At 44.2% G+C, this 21,069-nt stretch overlaps 2 protein-coding genes and 1 pseudogene across 2 annotated transcripts; 1 reads left to right on the top strand and 2 right to left on the bottom strand.

The window, feature by feature from the left end:
• The first annotated feature begins 1,039 nt into the window (after positions 1 to 1,039).
• On the top strand, positions 1,040 to 1,986 carry LOC140470749 (histone H4). Its single transcript, XM_072566782.1, has one exon. It carries the CDS (start codon positions 1,075 to 1,077, stop codon positions 1,384 to 1,386), a length of 312 nt encoding a protein of 103 aa, XP_072422883.1. The 5' UTR covers positions 1,040 to 1,074; the 3' UTR covers positions 1,387 to 1,986.
• A 52-nt stretch (positions 1,987 to 2,038) lies between these two features.
• LOC140470673 (histone H2A-like) lies at positions 2,039 to 3,675 on the bottom strand (annotated as a pseudogene).
• Positions 3,676 to 3,919: 244 nt separating this feature from the next.
• Positions 3,920 to 5,130, bottom strand: LOC140470686 (histone H2B 1/2-like). Its single transcript, XM_072566709.1, has one exon. The coding sequence runs from the start codon at positions 5,128 to 5,130 to the stop codon at positions 4,675 to 4,677; it is 456 nt and encodes a 151-aa protein (XP_072422810.1). The 3' UTR covers positions 3,920 to 4,674.
• Between the last annotated feature and the right edge of the window lie 15,939 nt (positions 5,131 to 21,069).

Here is a 21,069-nt window from a genome sequence, read left to right on the forward strand (position 1 = left end):
ACTGTGATCTCAGAAACTTTGTATCATCTTAGAAGCATGTCAAAAGCCTTGTAATAAACAGTCAGTTCCTACCAATAATGGTGGGTTCTTATTACCCTTATGTGTGTGTGTGAGAGAGAGAGAGATGCATGTTTTGAATTTATTTGCATTTTGGACTTTATGATTTTGGGTAGCCATCACTGATTATGAAACGTAAACTCTAAAATATAATATTGATGACGCTTTAACTTAGCGTTCTTACAGACCCTGACTGCCCCACTGTCGATTCTAACTCATCAGATCTTCTGTCTTCTTTGAATTTGAATCACAACCCTGAAAAGAAAGCATGTTTTATTTGAGACTAATGAATCATTTAAAATTCAACCTTGTGGTAACATTTCAGCCCCAGCCACAGAATGATGCTGTATTTAAGATAAAAAGCAGGAGTCTGCTCCCAGTTGAAAAATTATTCTAAACCAAACATTGAAGAGATTCTGACACAATCTGTTAGTAAGCCATTTTATGGTCAAAGCTTGCCCTGCTCGCTAAGAATCCATTTTGTAAAACAATGATATCTGATATGCGAGCTGTGCAAGGTTACCTTATGACCTCTTACACTTAGTTTAGACTGGTTCCTCCTTGAACTCACCCCGAATCAATCCCGGTCTCGGAGCCCCCTCTGTGTCCCAGGCTCCCATCCCGATGTGCTGCTGGAAGGAGCCTGCTGTTCCCTCCCTTCCCTGGGCGCTCATCTCTCCATTGCGGTCTGTTTCAAACAAACCTCTTGTACTCCGAGTAAATAATCCTCAATGGCAGCGCTGGGGGAGGGTCTCACGCATGCGCTCCTCTCGACAGGAACAGTCAGCTTTGGGGAGAAAAGGTTCAGTCCCAGATACAGTTGGGGCGGGGGTGAGCTGGAGGCGGAGCTGGTAGATCAAAGCTATTTCCCTGCTCTGTCTGTCACTCAGTTTACTCTCCGGACCCGCCCCTCACTCTCTGTCAGCTCTTTCTCAGCCAGGTCGGGCCGGGCTGTATAAAAAAGGAAGGGGAGGCCTCTTGGCTCTCATTCGGCAGCGATTGGAGTGAAGAAACGTGATGTCTGGAAGAGGTAAAGGAGGCAAAGGCCTGGGAAAAGGCGGAGCGAAGCGGCACCGCAAAGTGCTCCGTGATAACATCCAGGGTATCACCAAACCAGCCATCCGGCGCCTGGCTCGCCGTGGCGGGGTCAAGCGCATCTCGGGTTTGATCTACGAGGAGACCCGCGGGGTGCTGAAGGTTTTCCTGGAGAATGTGATCAGGGATGCGGTCACCTACACTGAGCACGCCAAGCGCAAGACGGTCACCGCCATGGATGTGGTGTACGCTCTGAAACGCCAGGGCCGCACTCTCTATGGATTCGGCGGCTGAAAATAAAGCGACCCTTTTCCAGCGAACCCAAAGGCTCTTTTCAGAGCCACCCAAATCCTCCGAGAGAGAGCGGAGACCTGAGGACGGGGAAGGCAGCGCAACTCTAGTGTTGTCCGTTATTTCACATATGCCGTAATTTTAAAATGATTTCCATTCCTTAATGTATTAATACCGTGTTCTGTGGTGCGGCAGAGAGCATTCGGAGTGGACGGTTCACCTTTTTTTGCTGTTTACCGTGGCCAATGCTCTTACAATTGTAACCATTTCTCCAGTGTAGCTCAGGCTATTCGGCGAATCGAGCCTACTGTTCTGCAACCTGATTATTCCATGTCAACTATCGCACCGTGACTTGTAATAGCAGCATTGGCCATTCTGCCCATCCAGCTTGTTCTACCATTCACTTATACCTGATATTTGTCCCAATTTTTCTTGTGCCTGCTCCCGTGAGTACCTGTCTCAGTAATAATCAATGTGTACTTGGCTGTCCAGGTCATGAATCGTCTTTTATTTATTGTGGAACCCAGACATTAATGTTACAAATTGCAGTATTCATATTTCCGACGCATGATATTCGGCTCAGTTTTGTTTCTGGGAGCTTATAGATATCTTAATGGAACGTTCTTTCCATCTACCCGTTCAGACAGTGATTACAAATTGTCTTCTGGATGAAATAAAAATATCTTGATCAAGTGTGCTTCTTTAATTTTATTGGTGTGCATTATATTAGCTTTAAAGGTGTTTCAATCGGTGGGCTTTCGATTGATTCACAGCGGATAAAAGTTCGGTTGCTCATCCAGAGAGGGCAGAAAGTGATAGGGAACATTAGTATTTCTATCGGAAGTTAGTTAAAATCAAAAACCGCAGGCAGCGGCAGTGCAACTTGCAACTAACGAGATCTTCATTCAGGGATTGTGCAATTTATGAAAAAATATATAGTAATAAGTGTGATTTTAACAAAAATTTTGGTATTGGGTTAGATATTTGTGGAAAAACCCTATCTCCTCATTGCCTCCACCTCATCACAAGCAAAGGGAGTCAGGAGAGAAAGGGGGAAAAAATGGCGCCAAGAGACCAACGGCTTATTTTCAAATTTGAAAATGCCCGCCATCACGTATAAAAGAGCAGCAAGGTTTACAGAGGAGAACACATGAGTACGTACACGTTGATTAATTTCGTAATCGAAGAAGCAACGTTCAGACAATTTCACTTCCCCATACCCGCCTTAACAGCTGAAAAATGCCTCACTGGTGTTCAGTCTGATCTCTCTCTCTCTCCAGAAGCAGGGGATAAAAGACTGTATAGGAACCGAGCAAATAAAGTGCAGAGGGTCTGGGACCGTTCCTTACTGTATCCTGCAGCGACTGACCCGTTACGGCACTGGGTCAACCCACATCTTCCTACTGCACTTAAAAAGGAAATGTGAATCTAATGTGAGGTCAAACGCGATCGGGGTCATTCGAAACTCAAGATATTATAACTAAAGACAGGTCACTCAGGCAGTGGCCGTTGAATAAGAAATCCTGTAGTTTAGGACACTTATAATTTATCATAGAATGCGATTGTTTCTCTGTTCCCATAGACATTCTGATGAAGAGATTTTGGCCGAAACATCGATGTTCCTGCTCCTCGGATGCTTCCTGAACTGCTGTGCTTTTCCAGCACTCCACTCATCTAGACTCTGGTTTCCAGCATCTGTAGTCCTTGTTTTTTTCCCCATAGACAGTAACAATAGCCAATTAAATGGAGCGTGGAATTTATTCATGTCCGTTAAAAAGGTGAGCGCTCTCCACATTGGAAGGAAAATAATCAATCCGACGGAAAGGTGAGCCCCTTTCAAAGATACTGTGAGTGGCTCTTAAAAGAGCCTTTGGGTTGTCAGATTCAAGAATGGTCTCTTCACTTTTTAGCGGATCCAGCAAGGAAGTTTTCTTGGGCAGCAGCACGGCCTGGATATTAGGCAGCACCCCGCCCTGAGCGATGGTCACCCCTCCCAGCAGCTTGTTGAGCTCCTCGTCGTTGCGCACGGCCAGCTGTAGGTGCCTGGGGATGATGCGGGTCTTCTTGTTGTCCCGGGCCGCGTTGCCGGCCAGCTCCAGGATTTCAGCCGTCAGATACTCCAGCACCGCAGCCAGATAGACCGGCGCTCCGGCACCCACACGCTCAGCATAGTTACCCTTTCTCAGGAGCCTGTGAACACGGCCCACCCGGGAACTGCAGGCCAGCCCGGGACGACCGAGACTTCGCCTTGGAGCGAGCTTTCCCACCGCCCTTTCCTCCTCTTCCAGACATTGCCACAAGCACTTTTAGAAAGAATACTACACTCCGCCCACATCGCGGCCTCTTATACCTTCGGGAGGGATGGTGGGGCGGCCGTTTCTGATTGGTCACATTGTTCAGCCCCTCCTAATGTTGTTTCAATTCCCAATCAGATATCTGCCTCATTCCCCAATCCGGAGAGGGCACGGGGAGGAGGGCGGAAAGTACCAGCGCCAAATCATCAACCGCCTTCTTTCCAGTTTGAAAAGCCCGCCAATTTCAAAACAAAGGAATATGTTTTACATGAAAAATGAAGTACAAAAAAGTGAGGACGTTTAAAAAACATTAATACAATTGTGAATTTACTTTTAGTTTACAAATATATACTTCACACCGTGTTACTCTCCCTCATTTGCCGACCTCTATCTGTCCATTTGATTTTGAAAGTGGGTTATTCTCTAAACCTTGAGAAGGAGCTGAAACAAAACAGGCCAAACACTGCAGTCTGTAACCGGTCTTTTCACTTCACATTTCTTTAGCACATCCAACATGCTGAGAAAGCGGCACACAACGTTCTTCCGGCTCAGGATCGATGGAGAACACGGTTTTTAGACGATCTTTTACAGTCGTCCATCAATTGTCACTCTCGATCAGATTCAGCAAAAGCTCCACATTTCAGTCCGGTAGCAGTGTCGGTGTTCTCTCGGTTCACTTTGAAAGGCTCTCTCCGACAATGGGAGGTGGGACTGAAAGACGTGGTCACTTTTTTGTCTGCCACGGGTGAATATACAAGATGAAAAATGACTCACTGGCGCTTAACCCGCTATCTGCAGCCAAACCCCACTAATTCACAAAGTACTTGTAAAAACAAATGCATAACGCACTAAAATTAAAAATACCACGTCCAGAATTAAAAAAACAAAACAAACATCCCTTAAAGAAACGGTTCAGCTGTCTCGGGGAAGTTGTGGGTGGCTCTTATAAGAGCCTTTGGGTTGTGGATGTGTGTGTGTTTCAGTGCAGTGCGGTCCTTCACTTGGAGCTGGTGTACTTGGTCACCGCCTTTGTACCCTCCGACACGGCGTGCTTGGCCAGCTCCCCGGGCAGCAGCAGCCGCACGGCGGTCTGGATCTCCCGGGAGCTGATGGTGCTGCGCTTGTTGTAATGGGCCAGGCGGGAAGCCTCCCCCGCGATACGCTCGAAAATATCGTTGACGAACGAGTTCATGATGCTCATGGCCTTGGAGGAGATGCCGGTGTCGGGGTGAACCTGCTTCATCACTTTGTAGATGTAGATGGCGTAACTTTCTTTCCTCGTCCTTTTCCTCCTCTTACCGCCCTTCACTGGCGCCTTCTTGATTATTTTCTTCGCGCCCTTCTTGGCGGTTTGCTGAGCTTTTTTCTCATCAGCCATAGCGCCGCTCACTGTCAGACACAGAATAAGGGAAAGTGGGCTCGGAGCTCCCTTTTTATAGACTGACGACGTCATCAATGCTAATGAGGGATGGGGTAAATCCTGATTCCCGATTGGGTAGTGTACACAGAGTCATTCCCAAACACTCACTTTCTGTGATTGGTTACTATGATTTGCAATGTGATTCTGTCAGAATCTGCAATGAAATGTGAAGTGGATGGTGATTCTGTTCCTGTCAGTCTGACTGTGGGAGATTTATTTTGTCCCTGTCACACAGAAAGCAACTGTGGTATTGGCTCGGTTTCCTTTTGGTCGTTGTTGTGATCATGTGTTTCTAGCTCCGCGTGTCTGTTTCTGTTCCACGGTGGCACAGTGGTTAGCACTGCTGCCTCACAGCGCCAAAGACCCGGGTTCAATTCCCGCCTCAGGCGACTGAAGAGTTTGCACGTTCTCCCCGTGTCTGCGTGGGTTTCCTCCGGGTGCTCCGGTTTCCTCCCACAGTCCAAAGATTTGCAGGTCAGGTGAATTGGCTATGCTAAACTGCCCGTAGTGTTCGGTAAGGGGTAGATGTAGATGTAGGGGTCTGGGTGGGTTACGCTTCGGCGGGGCGGTGTGGACTTGTTGGGCCGAAGGGCCTGTTTCCACACTGTAAGTAATCTAATCGATCTCTAATCTGTATGGGTTGGAATTATGTGAAAAAAAACTCGTCCGTTTGAAATTATGATTACATTTGTTGTCAACTTACACACATGACCGTGAGTGTTTTCTACACTTGGGGTTGATGCAACTCGTTCTCAACTGCACGGAGTTGAAGATAAATGAAAAGAAAACGTTTCTATGTAATACTTCTCGAGTCACGAGCTGAGTGACGTCTAGAATATATTTCTGAGACCTTGATTGATAACTGTGTGCTTTGTAACTGAACCACGTTGCTGCACTTCTCATTTAGGTGTTTTGCAGTTTCATGTAGGTATTTATAGCATTTCTCAGTCTTATACGAATACCTGTTAACCTGCAACTGTTAGCATGCTATATATGTGTCACTTTAACTTTGTATCTGTCGTGTCCTTACAATTGGCATTAACTCAACATCTGTCCACTAAGGCTCTGGTCCTCTGTGTAATAGTCAATTAGTGTTACTTCAAGACAGGATTTATTCTGTAACCATCAAACACTGATGTAGACATATTCCTCCAATCTGTGCCCTTAGGAGAAAGTGAGGATCGCAGATGCTGGGGATCACAGGGCTTATGCCCAAAACGTCGAGATGAAAGGCTCGAAACCTCAATTCTCCTGCTCCTCAGATGCTGCCTGACCCGCTGTGCTTTTCCAGCGCCACACTCTCGACACCAATCTGTACCCATCTCTTTCTGGGATGTATTTTTGAAAACTCTATTCCACAGTCTTTACATGTCAGTATGTTACTGGACTGTAATTCAAACCTTCTTAAGTGTAAAGTGTTGTTTTACTCCATGGGTGTCATCCACTGACTTTGGACAGACCCATGTAGGACTCACTACCCTCCACTCCCATACCCTATGAAAATCAACTTCTGCAAATTGAAGTTGGGTTTGTAATTATAACTCCAGCATTTCGATAAGGAATAATTCTTTGCACATTGTTACTGACAATATCTGCAATGTCACTGCTGATGTTACATTGTTTGTGCCAGTTTCTAGCTAATAAATAGTTGTACTCCTAACATTTTGTTACTTTGCAAGTGACTCAGTATTTCATGCTGTAGCTGCCAGTTTATTGTTTCTAATCTTGTGCTTATTCCATTTCCGTCAATCACAGGCATGTCGGAGAGCAAATATCTCAACATCTCAAAATTTCTGATGAAATGGATGGCTAATCTTTTTTCATTCCATCCCTGATACGTCTCAGTAACTTATAACTGAATCGATCAGTGTGTGATCTATGAGCACACACATATCAGTAAGTTAAAGACAAAGTGGATGGTGAATGATGCCTCCCATTCCTCTCATGCAGATACAGTGTACATGCTGTAGTTAATAATCTCTTTCAGGCTTGCGTCACTTTAAATATCGCAGAGCAGAAGATCATAAGAAGCATGAGAGGTCTGGCATTTTTATCTGCCTGTGTACTCTGTCAGGAGAACAGATCACAAAGGCTTTAGTTATGATCTTCATCTCATTTTGATGTTTAGCACCCATAACCAAAGACTCCCTTATGTATCAAAAAGATATGTGGCTACATTAGCATAAATTAAGCCGATAACCCAAGCCTAACTGCTCTCTGTGGAACAGAACAAGGGGAGAATGTTCTACATTTCTTTCTGAGGCAGAAAGCTTCCTGCTCAAAACTGTGTCCCTTACTCTGGATTCTCTCATAAGCAGTGACAATCTCCCAGCATCAACTCTGTCAACTCCCTTCAGATCATTTTCTTTTGCCTTAAAGATGATGAATTGTTCTTCAAATCTCCAGTGAGAATATGCCTAACTATTTTATACTTACAATGAGAGCCTACATATCAATCTACAGCTCTAGGTTTCTGCAATGCGAATATGAGAGTGCAGGTATTACTCTGTCCCTGTAAGATTCTGCTATGTGCATACTTGAGTGAAGTTATCACCCTAAACCTGTTGGTGAATATGTCAGTTTCTGCTCTGTGAAAGTGATAATTTAATTATCAATCTGTCCATGTCAGTTTCTCCATTGTTGAAATGTGAACATAGTTATCAATGTCTACCTGCCATCTTCTAAGTGAACATGTGGGGGTCTGTAAAGAAATGTACTTGTCGCTTTGTGACACGAATGCTTTCCCTGTCAGTTTCTGCTATGTGAAAGTATTGATGTAGTTACACATCTGTATTGATGCAGGGGCCTTTAACCAAAGCGTTGATTCTTCTGCTCCTCGGATGCTTCCTGACCTGCTGTGCTTTTCCAGCACCACACTCTCAACTCTAATCTCCAGCATCTGCAGTCCTCACTTTTGCCCATCCATTTGCACCTGTCAGTTTCTGATCTGTGAATATGGAAATGTAGTTATTGATCTGCCCATCAGTTTCTGTAATTTGAATATGACCTTCTAGTTATCTATCTCTCTGTCAGTTTCTGTGATGTGAAGATGACAGTCTAACTATTTATCTGTCCCTGTCAGATTATCAGTCTCTACCTGTCAGCTTTTGCAACGTCAATGTGATTTTAGTTATCAACCTGCCTCATTAGGTTCTAGGTGAATGTAAGAATGTAGTTATTATATACCTGCGAAATTCTGCTCTGGGAATATGTGAGTGTATTATCAAAATGTACCTGTCTGTTTCTGCAATGTGAATGTGTTTGTGCAATCATCAGTCTATCCCTGACAGCTTCAACTATATGAATGGATGAGTGCATCTGTATCTGAAAGTATCTGTACCTGTCAGTTTGTGCTCTGTGAATAAGTGAGTGTACTTATATATTTGTCTCTGTTTAACAAGACACTTACAGAAACTGCAGGAGCTCTTTTTACTTCAAATCTCAGTTGTTCAACATGAATAAGATTTTATCTATTGCCATCCATATCATGGTGGCAGAGTGGTGCAAGGGATGCAGATTCAATTCCAGCCTTGGTTCATTATCTGTGTGCAGTTTGTACATTCTGCCCATGTCTCCATGGGTTTCCTCTGAGTGCTCTAGTTTCTTTGCATGGTCCAAACATGTGCAGGTTTGCTGGATGAGCCATGGTAAATTGTCCTGTAGTCTTCAAGGATGTGCAGTGTCAGTGGGTTAAACCAGGGTAAAAACTAGGGCTGCAGATGCTGGAAAACAGATTGCCCGAAGCATCGATTTTCCTGCTCCTCGGATGCTACCTGAACTGCTGTGCTTTTCCAGCACCACTCTAGTGTTAGTGGTTAACTATGGGAAATGTGGAATTATGGGTATAGGGTGAGGTCTACACCTGGCTGGGATCTGCTTTGGTGAGTTGTTGTGGGGGGGATGGGCTAAATGAACTCTATCTGCACCAAGAAATTATATCTACTGTAATTGAAAGTAAGACTTTTTAAATACCATTTTCAGTCTCTGACAGCGTAAAGCAGTTTGGATAATTTCCACAACTTTTATTCTATGGTACAGGTTATGATTGTAAGTTATATTCTGAATGTGCATTTTGAACTTATTTTTCACATGTTTATAACAAGACCACTTTATGAGAGCTTTTGCATTCTGTATCCAATAATCTCTGGGGATCTGTCTAAATGTGTACCTTTTCACATAAATATTTAATTTCCCTTTGGACCACTTGAAAACAAAGCATTCATTCAGTCATTTTGTATGTGATGTGTTCAGTTTTCCCTTTATGGAAACAAATTAAATTGCAATATTTGTTACAATCTGGCACTTGGTATGCTATCTAATTCCTCCAGTTTGGACAAACAGAATTGATACATGAATTACAGTCATTGAGTCAGACAGCAAGTTTAAACCATTATGAGATAATTGGAGGAATAATTAACCTGAATACTTATTTACTTCTTTCCCTATTTAAGTGGAATACATTGTTAGCATGCAATAGGTTCAGTATTTCCAAATAAACAAGTGGAGTTTACTTTTTGACCAACGTTATACTATGCATTAAAATTCTATAGGAAGTTCTCTTGTACACTGGGACTGACATACTTCACTCTTCCCTTTCCTGATTAATTTAAGGAAAAGGTAGCGCTCCCAACCATATGATCCTAGTAGGTATGATTTTTCTATTTTTGCCAATTAACTGGACAGTATTTCTGTGTTTTGCAAATTATTCTGTACCCACTGTGTGTTGGCATCATCTCACTCTTTGTTGTGTCCAAAAACCATCAGTTTCCTTCAAGTCCTTCATTATGTAAATAAGAACTATAACTGGTGCAGTCTGCAGCTGTTTGTTCTTCTCTGTGAATGCAGAACTAATCTTGTTTCTTCCATTCACTTGTATGGTTTGTGTACTTGGGAAGTACTGTCTCCCTGGCAGTCTGTGCTATTTCATGGGACTGTGATATGGTTTATTATCCTTCAAAACTCTGCTCAGATGTGACAGGTAGTCAACAGATTAGAGCCATGTTGTCAAGTGAAAAACTTAATGTTGAGTACTTGGGCTGTTGTGTACATGCACTGATTTTATGTATAAAAATGGTTTTTGAATGGAACGGTTGTTAGGATACACGAAGGATGTCCACACTCGATTGATCCTGCTTCAATCTTCCTGCATTGTGTTACTGAGCAGTTTAAATGTTTGCTGTTAAGTTTGCAGTTAGCAAAGGAGAGAGTTTTCAGTTCATGTTTCCTGAAGTGAATGGGAAAGATCTTATTGCTTTGACTGTATCTGTAGGATTCACAGACAAGTGAAACCTCAGCACATTGTCACAGAAGTGCTGTTCTTCAGAGTCAAGGAGGTAAAAGCAATGGTCCTTTAACCTCCGATAGTGCAGTGTCTAACTGGGAGTATCAAGGTGCAGCCTTCAGAGAGTCATACAGTTATGTGGCACAGAAACAGATCCTTTGGTCCAAGCTGTTCATGCAGACCAGAGGTCCTAATCTGACCTAGTCCCATTTAAGTTAAAAGTCTCAACACAAGGTTATAGTACAACAGGTTTACGTGGAAGCAATAGCTTTCAGAGCGATGAAGCAGCAGTTAACTGAAAGCTAGTGCTTCCAAATAAACCTGGTGTACGACAAATTGGTGGTGTGATTCCTAACTTTGTCCACCCCAGTCCAACACTGGCACAACCAGATCATGGCTAGTCACATTTGCCAGCATTTGACACATATCCATCAAAACTGATCCTTCACTTGTAGACATCCAGGTGCCTACATAAGGTTGTAATTGTACCCACCACCTCCACTTCCTCTGGTAGCTCATTCCATACAAGCATCACATAAAAGCATTCCATGTGATAAAGTAACCCCACAGGGCCTTTTAAAATCTTTTTTCCACAATTCAAACCTGTGCCCTCTATTTTTGCACTCACCCACATTCCGAAAATGACCAGGGCTATTCATCCTATCATGCCCCTCATAATTTTCTCAACCTGTACAAAGGTCACACCTCATTCTCTGACAGTCCACGGAACAAAGCAACAGCCTGTTCAGCCTCTCCCTCAAACTCAAAACCTCCAGTCCTGGCAATGGAACATCCTGATGAGAGTAGTGCAGTTGACGTGGTTTACATGGACTGCTGTAAGGCCTTTGTCGGAGCATAACCCCTGACCGGGAGGAAAGATTCAGCAGGCAGCAGTCAGGCAAATGGTAGGTGCTTATTCAAGCACAAATGGGTTAGCGCAGGGAGAGGGCCAAATTATCTTCCCCTGAGACTGGCCTCAGAAGAGAGGTCCATGACACATTTTTTTTTACAATAAAAAGCAATATTGTTTATAAACTTTCTGATATCAATCACATACAACTTGCTTATGAAGTTCCTCCCTCTTACTGTGCATACCCTATTCAATGAGACACCTAATCAATGATGGGCATTTCTATGGACAGCCCCAGGATCCCCTGACCTCTCAGAGTTTAGAAGACACTGTAATCTCCAGGCCTTGGGATCTTTCTATGCATCCTATTCATTCACATTCCAGAGTTATTTTCTATACACCCTCGGGTTTCTCTCAGGACAGCTTGAATGCTATTATTCATTGTATTCCATTTTATCAAGATCAATTGCTCCTCTGATATAATTCGGACAGTGGGGAAATATATGAAGAAAAATAAAAGGAGAGTTTGTTTTGATTTACTTGCCACAGACTTGTAATTTTAATTTTTATTATAAAAACTCAGTTACAAAATTTAGATATCCCAACTATTAGAACTTTGTGATTAATGGGCTGTGAGCAATCTATTGTGTTCTGGGTGTAAGAGAAGTATTACCTAAAGCTAATTAACCTTCACTTCCAGGTTTAAATGCTTCTTTTCACCTTTATGCATTAGTATTATACATTTTTTTTATATGCTGAAAACTACAGTGATGATGCTATGTCTCTTTACGAGAACCTAATTCGAAATATTCTAACAATGACTTTAGCTGTTGCACCCTCAGCTGTTTTAGGGGATTAATGGGCTTTAACTAGCATCTGGCATCTGTTCATTAACTGGAACAATTACTCTTTCGTTTAATGTGGCTGGAGTTACTCATTTACCGGACCTTCGGTCTGTTTGTCAGAACTGTTTCGAATGGCTACAGGCTGGGTCCTTTTTACTGTCCTCGCAGTGGCTCGTTCAATGATATCATTATGCCTTACTGTGTGAGTAGGCTGCTTGGCATAGTTTTTGCCTGCATTTCACATCCTGCTGTTTAATTCTTAAAGGTCAGTTTGTGTTAACAGACACGGGCCACTCTACTCTGGCCAGGTACAGGCCACCTCTACAGCCTTTGACAAAGTCCCATTTAAAAGACTGGTCCAAACTCAACTCTTCGAGTCCCAAGCAAACTGGAGCTGAAATGAGCTTGCAGACAGGATGCAAACTATGATAATGGAGGGTTGTGTTTGTAATTGGAAGCCTGTGACCAATGGTGTACCACAGGGATCAGTGCTGGGACCTTTGCTGCTTGTTACGTACATATTCACAATTGGATGTGAATGTAGAATGTATAATTAGTAAGCCTGCAGATGAAGTTTTCATGCAGAAATATTGTGTTTCAGTGCAGGCTTGGAGTGCAATGGGCCTGTTCCTATGCTGTACTGTTCTTTGCTCTATGACATGAAAGTCGGTGGCGTTGTTGACAGTGAGGGGGATGGCCTCGGACTACAGTATGAGAACATTGGGCACTGCAATGGCAGATGGAATTTAATCCTGATAAATGTGAGGTAATGCATTTTAAAAGGTCTAATAAGGCAAAGAATTACACAATGAAGGATTGGTCCCTCGGCAGTACTGAGGACAAAAGGGGTCTTGGTATACAAGTTTATAGATCACAGAAGGTGGAATGGGACTATTTGGCCCCGGCCGTTTTGGCGCTGAGCTGTTTTGGCACCAATTCAGAATTTTAAAAAAGTCTTGTACAGTCCATAAGAAATTAGTTTTGATTGCATTATAAGAAAGAAATCAAATTCTTTTTTATTCATTATTTTAGCCTATTAATTATAAAAAGGAATTTCTACATTTTACGATATTTATCAAACACATATTAATCATCATGTGAAAATTTTGGTTTGTCTTTTTTGCGTAGAATGTTTTCAGCCATTTCTGGTATGGGCTCCACAAGAAAAATCGAAAGAAAATTGTATTACAGCTTTCCAATGTGAAGACCGAAGGGCTTAAGTACCATCAAGGCAGTAGATGACTATTAACAATTGTTAAATGAGAAAATGATTACAAAACGAGATTTGAATCTACAAGCGGGTCATTACAGCTTTGACTATCAACTCTTGCTAGTTGAGAAAATTACATTGGGTCATTAGTCATCCTTTCTTCTTTCACCAAACAAGACTTTTATTTTTATTCTGAATTGGCGCCAAAACAGCTCAGCGCCAAAGTAATGAGCATCAAAATAGTTTCGAGCCAAAACGGCAGGGCCAAATGATCGGCGCCAAAACGTACCTGACCCCACAGAGGGTGTCAGTGCAGGCAGACAGGCTGCTGAAGAAGGCATACAGAATGCGTTCTTTCAGTACCTGAGCTGTTGAATGTCAGAGCAAGGAAGTCTTATTCCACCTTTATAAAACAGATCAAATACTGTGTTCAGTTCTGATTGCCACACAATTAGAAGGATGGGATTGACTGGAGAGGATGCAGTGGGTTGGAAAGACTCCGTTAAAAGGGGAGACTGTATGAGCTGGGTTTGGTTTCCTCTGAGCAGAGGTGGTTGAGGAAGGATCTGACTGAGATATACAAAAATGTGAAAGATGCAGACGGAGTAGATTGTGAGAATCTTTCTCCCCTTGGCAGATGTGTTTGAGACCAGAGAATACAAGTTGAAGATGCAGGGAAAGCAATTTAGGGGATAGCTAAAGAAAAATATTTTGATCTAGAGGGTGGGTAAAGTTTGGATCGTGCTGCCTGTGTGTGTGGTGGAATACTCTCACAGCATAGAAAGAAGCATCTGGATATGCCCCTTTAAGAAACCAGGACATAGTCAGCTATGGGCCAAGTGCAGGTAAATGGGATGAATGCAGTTTGCTGTTTGTTGGACATCATGGACATGGTGGGCTGAAGGATCTGTTTCTATGCTGTATGACTCCATATCTCTATAACATGCTTGTAAATCTTTTCTGCACCATCTCAAGTTTAACACCATCCTTCCTGGAGAAGGGAGATGAGCATTGCACACAATCTCCTAAAAGTGGCATCACTAATGTCCTGTACAGCTACCAAATGACATCCCAACTCCTACACTCAATGTTCTGACCAATGAAGGCAAGCATGCCAAATGCTTTCTTCACTGCCCTGTCTACCTGTGACTTTACTTTCAAGGAAATATGCAGCTGCACCCAGAGGTCTCTTTGTTCAGCAACACTCACCAAGGCCCCGCCATTAAGTGTATAAGTCCTGCCCTGGTTTGTCTTACCAAAATCTAACACTTCACATGTATCTAAAAGAAACTGAATCTGTCACTTCTTGGCCACTGGCCCACCTGATCAAGGTCATAATGTGTTTATTTTTTCAGTGCACAGTGATATAATTATTTGAAGACTGTTTAAGCAAAGTTGAAGGGGTGGCACGGTGGCTTAGTGGTTACCACTGCTGCCTCACAGAACTAGTGTCCCAGGATCAATTCCAGTCTTGGGCGATTGTCTGTGTGGAGTTTGCACATTCTCTGTGTCTGCGTGCGTTTCCTCTGGGTGGTCCGGTTTCCTCCCACAGTCCAAAGCTCAGGTGAACTGGCCATGCTAGATTGCCCATAGTGTTAGGTGCATTGGTCAGAGGGAAATGGGTCTGGGTGGTTACTCTTCGGAGGGTTGTTGTGGACTGTTTGGGCCAAAGGGCCAGTTTCCAAAATGTAGGGAATCTAATCTAATCAAAAGGTATGTATTAATTACCCTCCACTGTATTGTAATGGTGCTCACCATCATTCAGACACTTGTGTAGCTCGTGAAGAGGAGAAAGAAGGCAGAAGGACTTTGATTTTCTCTCATGCAGTGGTGGAAATTGGAACAGCCAAACTCAATTTTTTTGAAGAATGTAACGTTTGAACTCTTCTCGTAAAAAGATAAATGAGCAGCTTTAGGAATCTATGTTATCTTGGGAGGAGTTACTGAGAGATAGTCACATGTCTGGTAGAAGAAAAAAGGCTAATGGGTTACAGTCAGGGGCTGAAAGGGAACCAGCCGACAGTGCAGGGATCCACTGTGGCCATTCCCCTTAATAACAAGTTTACCATTTTGGATACTGTTAGTAGGGGGGGGTGGGGGAACATACCAGTGGTAAGACACAGGGTACAGGTCTCTGTCCCTGTTGCTCAGAAGGTTGGGGGGGGGGGGGGAAAGAATGCATTCGTCATTGGGTTCCCCATAGTTAAAGGGACATATAGGAGGTTCTGTGGGAACGAGACAGACTCATGGTTGGTGTGTTGCTTCCTAGATGCCAGGGTTCATGATGTCTCACATCGTGTTTTCAGGATCCTTGAAGGGGAAGGGGAGTGATACCAATATCCTCGGGGATGTTTGCTAATGCTCTTCAGGAGGGTTTAAACAAATTCAGTAGGGGCATGGGAATCTAAATTGTAGTTCCCGTGTCCAGAGGTTGAGCGTAGTTAGGTTAGAAATATGGTTTCAGTGTCGCAAGTGTGCACTGGCAAGCAGGAAGATGGTTTGAAGTGTGTCTACCTCAATGCTAGGAGCATCCAGAATAAGTGGGCGAATTTGCAGCATGGGTTGGTACCTGGGATCTTGCTGTTGCGGCCATTTAGGAGACATGGATCGAGCAGGGAAAGGAATGGTTGTCATAGATGTTTCAGTAAGAACAGAGAAGATGGTAAAAAAAAGGGGGAGGTGTGGCATTGGTAGTCAAGGTCAGTATTCTGGTGGCAGAAAGGATGTTTGAGGACTTTTCTAATGAGGTAGCATGGAGGTTAGAAAGAGGAAAGGAGAGGTCACCCTGTTGGGATTACTTACTTAGATTACTTACAGTGTGGAAACAGGCCCTTCGGCCCAACAAGTCCACACTGAACCGCCGAAGAGCACCCACCCAGACCCATTCCCCTACACCTAACACTACAGGCAATTTAGCATGGCCAATTCACCTAAGCTACACATTTTTGGAGTGTAGGAGGAAACCGGACCACCCGGAGGAAACCCACGCAGACACGGGGAAAATGTGCAAACTCCACACAGTCAGTCAGTCGCCTGAGGCGGGAATTGAACCTGGGTCTCTGGCGCTGTGAGGCAGCAGTGCTAACCACTGTGCCACCGTGCCGCCCACAGTTTTCTATATGCCTCAGAATAGTTCCAGAGATGTAGAGGAAAGGATTGGAAAGATGATTCTGGATAGGAGCAGTGTAACAGGGTAGTTGTTATGGGGGACTTTGATTGAAAATTGATTGGAAATATTATACGTTGAGAAGTTCAGATGGGTCAGTTTTTGTCCAACGTGTGCAGAAGGGTTTCCTGATACAGTATGTAGACAGACCAACCAGGGTCGGGGCCATAACGGATTTGGTACTGGGTAATGAACATGGCCAGGTGTTAGATTTGGAGGTAGGTGAGTACTTTGGTGAGAGTGACCATAATTTGGTTATGTTTACTTTATGAAGGAAAGGGAGATCTGTTTGTGCTGCAGGGGCAAGATTTATAACTGGGGGAAAAGGAAATTATGGTGCAATTGGACCAGATTTATGATGCATAGGATAGGGAAGGAAACTGCAGGGGAGAGGCACAATTGAAATGTGGAGCTTATTCAAGGAACAGCTACTACGTGTCCTTGATTGGCATGTACCTGTCAAGCAGGGAGGAAGGGGGTGACTGAGGGAGCCATGGTTTACTAAGAAAGTGGATCTCCTGTCAAGAGGATGGCAGCGGCTTATGTCAGGATGAGACATGAAGGTGCAGTTAGAGCGCTGGAGAGTTACAAGCTAGCCAGGAAAGTCCTAAAGAGAGAATTAAGAAGAAGAGGGGACAAGAGAAGTCTTCGGCAGAAAGGATCAAGGAAAACGATAAAACTGGAAAAAGACAATGTTGTCGAGGATAATACGGAGATACAGGCTACTAGACTAGATGGGATATGGGTTCACAAGGAGGAGGAGTCAGCAATTCTGGAAAATGTGAATACAGATAATCGGCTGGGCGAGATGTGATTTAGGATTAGTGGTGCTGGAAGAGCACAGCAGTTGAGGCAGCATCCAAGTAGCTTCAAAATCGACATTTCGGGCAAAAGCCCTTCATCAGGAATAAAGGCAGTGAGCCTGAAGTGTGGAGAGATAAGCTAAAGGAGGGTGGGTGTGGGGAGAAAGTAGCATAGAGTACAATGGGTGAGTGGGGGTGGGGATGAAGGTGATAGGTCAAGGAGGAGAGGGTGGAGTGGATAGGTGGAAAAGAAGATAGGCAGGTAGGACAAGTCCGGACAAGTCATGGGAACAGTTACTGAGCTGGAAGTTTAGAACGAGGGTGAGGTGGGGGAAGGGGAAATGAGGAAACTGTTGAAGTCCACATTGATGCCCTGGGGTTGAAGTGTTCCAAGGCAGAAGATGAGGCGTTCTTCCTCCAGGCGTCTGGTGGTGAGGGAGCGGCGGTGAAGGAGGCCCAGGACCTCCATGTCCTCGGCAGAGTGGGAGGGGGAGTTGAAATGTTGGGCCACGGGGCGGCGTGGTTGATTGGTGCGGGTGTCCCGGAGATGTTCCCTAAAGCGCTCTACCAGGAGGTGCCCAGTCTCCCCAATGTAGAGGAGACCGCATCGGGAGCAACAGATACAATAAATGATATTAGTGGATGTGCAAGTAAAACTTTGATGGATGTGGAAGGCTCCTTTAGGGCCTTGGATAGAGGTGAGGGAGGAGGTGTGGGCGCAGGTTTTACAGTTCCGGCGGTGGCAGGGGAAAGTGCCAGGATTGGAGGGTGGGTTGTTTGGGGGCGTGGACCTAACCAGGTAGTCGCGGAGGGAACGGTCTTTGCGGAAGGCGGAAAGGGGTGGGGAGGGAAATATATCCCTGGTAGTGGGGTCTGTTTGGAGGTGGCTGAAATGTCGGCGGATGATTTGGTTTGTGCGAAGGTTGGTACGGTGGAAAGTGAGCACGAGGGGCTTTCTGTCCTTGTTACGGTTGGAGGGGTGGGGCCTGAGGGCGGAGGTGCGGGATGTAGACGAGATGCGTTGGAGGGCATTTTTAACCACGTGGGAAGGGAAATTGCGGTCTCTAAAGAAGGAGGCCATCTGGTGTGTTCTGTGGTGGAACTGGTCCTCCTGGGAGCAGATCCGGCGGAGGCAGACGAATTGGGAATACGGGATGGCATTTTTACAAGATCCTAGGATTCTCTGAGAAGCCAGGGAGTAGATTGCAGAGCCTTAGTCTTTGATCATTAGGTCATCATTGTCTACAAGAATAGCACCAGAAGATTGGAAGGTAACAAATGTTGTCCCCTTGGTCAAGAGGGGAGTAGAGATCACCCTGGTAATTAGAGTCATACGAGATGTACAGCACAGAAACAGACCCTTCGGTACAACCCGTCTATGCCGACCAGATATCCCAACCCAATCAAGTCCCACCTGCCAGTACCTGGCCCATATCCTTCCAAACCCTTCCTATTCATATACCCATCCAAATGCCTCTTAAATGTTGCAATTGTACCAGCCTCCACTACATCTTCTGGCAGCTCATTCCATACATGTTCCACACTCTGCGTGAAAAAGTTGCCCCTTAGGTCTCTTTTATATCTTTCCCCTCTCACCCTAAACCTATGCCTCTAGTTCTGGACTCCCCAACCCCAGGGAAAAGACTGTCTATTTATCTTATTCATACCCCTCATAATTTTATAAACCTCTCTAAGGTCACCCCTCAGCCTCTGATACTCCATGGAAAACAGCCCCAGCCTGTTCAGTCTCTCCCTGTAGCTCAGATCCTCAAACCCTGGCAACATCCTTGAAAGGGTTCAGAAAAGATTTATAAGTTTCACTACAGCTTTCTGATAGGAAGGACACCAGAATTGCACGCAATATTCCAACAACGGCCGAACCAATGTCCTGTATAGTTGCAACATGACCTCCCAACTCCTGTACTCAATACTCTGACCAATAAAGGAAAGCATACTAAACGCCTTCTTAACTATCCTATCTACTTGTGACTCCACTTTCAAGGAGCTATGAACTTGCACTCCAAGGTCTCTTTATTCAGCAACACTCCCTAGGACCTTACCATTAAGTGTATAAGTCCTGCTAAGGTTTGCTTTCCCAAAATGCAGCACCTCGCATTTATCTGAATTAAACTCCATCTGCCACTTCTCAGCCCATTGGCCCATATGGTCAAGGTCCTGTTGTAATCTGAGGTAACACTCTTCGCTGTCCACTACACCTCCAATTTTGGTGTCACCTGCAAACTTACTAACTGTACTTCTTATGCTCGCATCCAAATCATTTATGTAAATGACAAAAATTAGAGGGCCCAGCACCGAACCTTGTAGCACCCCACTTGTCACAGGCCTCCAGTCTGAAAAACAATCCTCCACCACCACCCTCTGTCTTCTACCATTGAGCCATTTCTGTATGCAAATGGCTAGTTCTCCCTGTATTCCATGAGATCTAACATTGCTAATCAGTCTCCCATGAGGAACCTTGTCAAACGCCTGACTGAAGTCCATATAGATCACATCTACCACTCTGCCCTCATCAATCTTCTTTGTTATTTCAAAAAAAGTCAATCAAGTTTGTGAGACATAATTTCCCATGCACAAAGCCATGTTGACTATCCCAAATCAGTCCTTGCCTTTCCAAATACATGCACATCCTGTCCCTCAGGATTCCCTCCAACAACTTGCCCACCAACAAGGTCAGGCTCACCAGTCTATTGTTCCCTGGCTTGTCTTTACCGCCCTTCTTAAACAGTGGCACCAAGTTTGCCAACCTCCAGTCTTCCCGCACCTCACCTGTGACTGTGACTATCAGTAATACAAATATCTCAGCAAGAGGCCCAGCAATCACTTCACTAGCTTCCCACAGAGTTCTCGGGTACACCTGATCAGGTCCTGGGGATTTATCTACCTTTAACCATTTCAAGACATCCAGCACTTCCTCCTCTGTAATCTGGACATTTTGCAAGATGTCACCATCTATTTCCCTACAGTCTATATCTTCCATATCCTTTTCCACATTAAATACTGATGCAAAATATTCATTTAGTATCTCCCCCATTTTCTGTGGCTCCACACAAAGACCACCATGCTGATCTTTGAGGGGCCCTATTCTCTCCCTAGTTACCCTTTTGTCCTTAATATATTTGTAAAAACCCTTTGGATTCTCCTCAAGTCTATTTGCCAAAGCTATCTCATGGCCTCCTTTTGACCTCCTGATTTCCCTCTTAAGTATATTCCTACTTTCTTTATACTCTAAGGATTCACTCGATCTATCCTGTCTATACCTGACATATGCTTCCTTCATTTTCTTAAATAAACCCTCAGTTTCTTTAGTCATCCAGCATTCCCTATACCTACCAGCCTTCCCTTTCACCCTGACAGGAATATACTTTCTCTGGATTCTCGTTATCTTATTTCTGAGGGCTTCCCATTTTCCAGCCATCCCTTTACCTGCGAACATCTGCCTCCAATCAGCTTTCGAATGTTCTTGCCTAATACCGTCAAAATTGGCCTTTCTCCAATTTAGAACTTCAACTTTTCGATCTGGTCTATCCTTTTCCATCACTTTTTTAAAACGAATAGAAATATGGTCACTGGCCCCAAAGTGCACCCCCACTGACACCTCAGTCACCTGCCCTGCCTTATTTCCCAAGAGTAGGTCAAGTTTTGCACCTTTTCTAGTACGTACATCTACATACTGAATCAGAAAATTGTCTTGTGCACACTTAAGACATTCATCTCCATCTAACCTTTAACATTATGGCAGTCCCAGTCAATGTTTGGAAAGTTAAAATCCCCTTTCATAACTCCCCTATTATTTTTA

Source organism: Chiloscyllium punctatum, chromosome 52 (assembly GCF_047496795.1).
Source record: "Chiloscyllium punctatum isolate Juve2018m chromosome 52, sChiPun1.3, whole genome shotgun sequence".
Classification (NCBI taxonomy): Eukaryota; Metazoa; Chordata; class Chondrichthyes; order Orectolobiformes; family Hemiscylliidae; genus Chiloscyllium; species Chiloscyllium punctatum.

Bases quoted from the DNA above. Each gene is read 5' to 3' on its own strand.
- LOC140470749 (XM_072566782.1), top strand. From the start codon at position 1,075: ATGTCTGGAAGAGGTAAAGGAGGCAAAGGCCTGGGAAAAGGCGGAGCG.
- LOC140470686 (XM_072566709.1), bottom strand. From the start codon at position 5,130: ATGACGTCGTCAGTCTATAAAAAGGGAGCTCCGAGCCCACTTTCCCTT.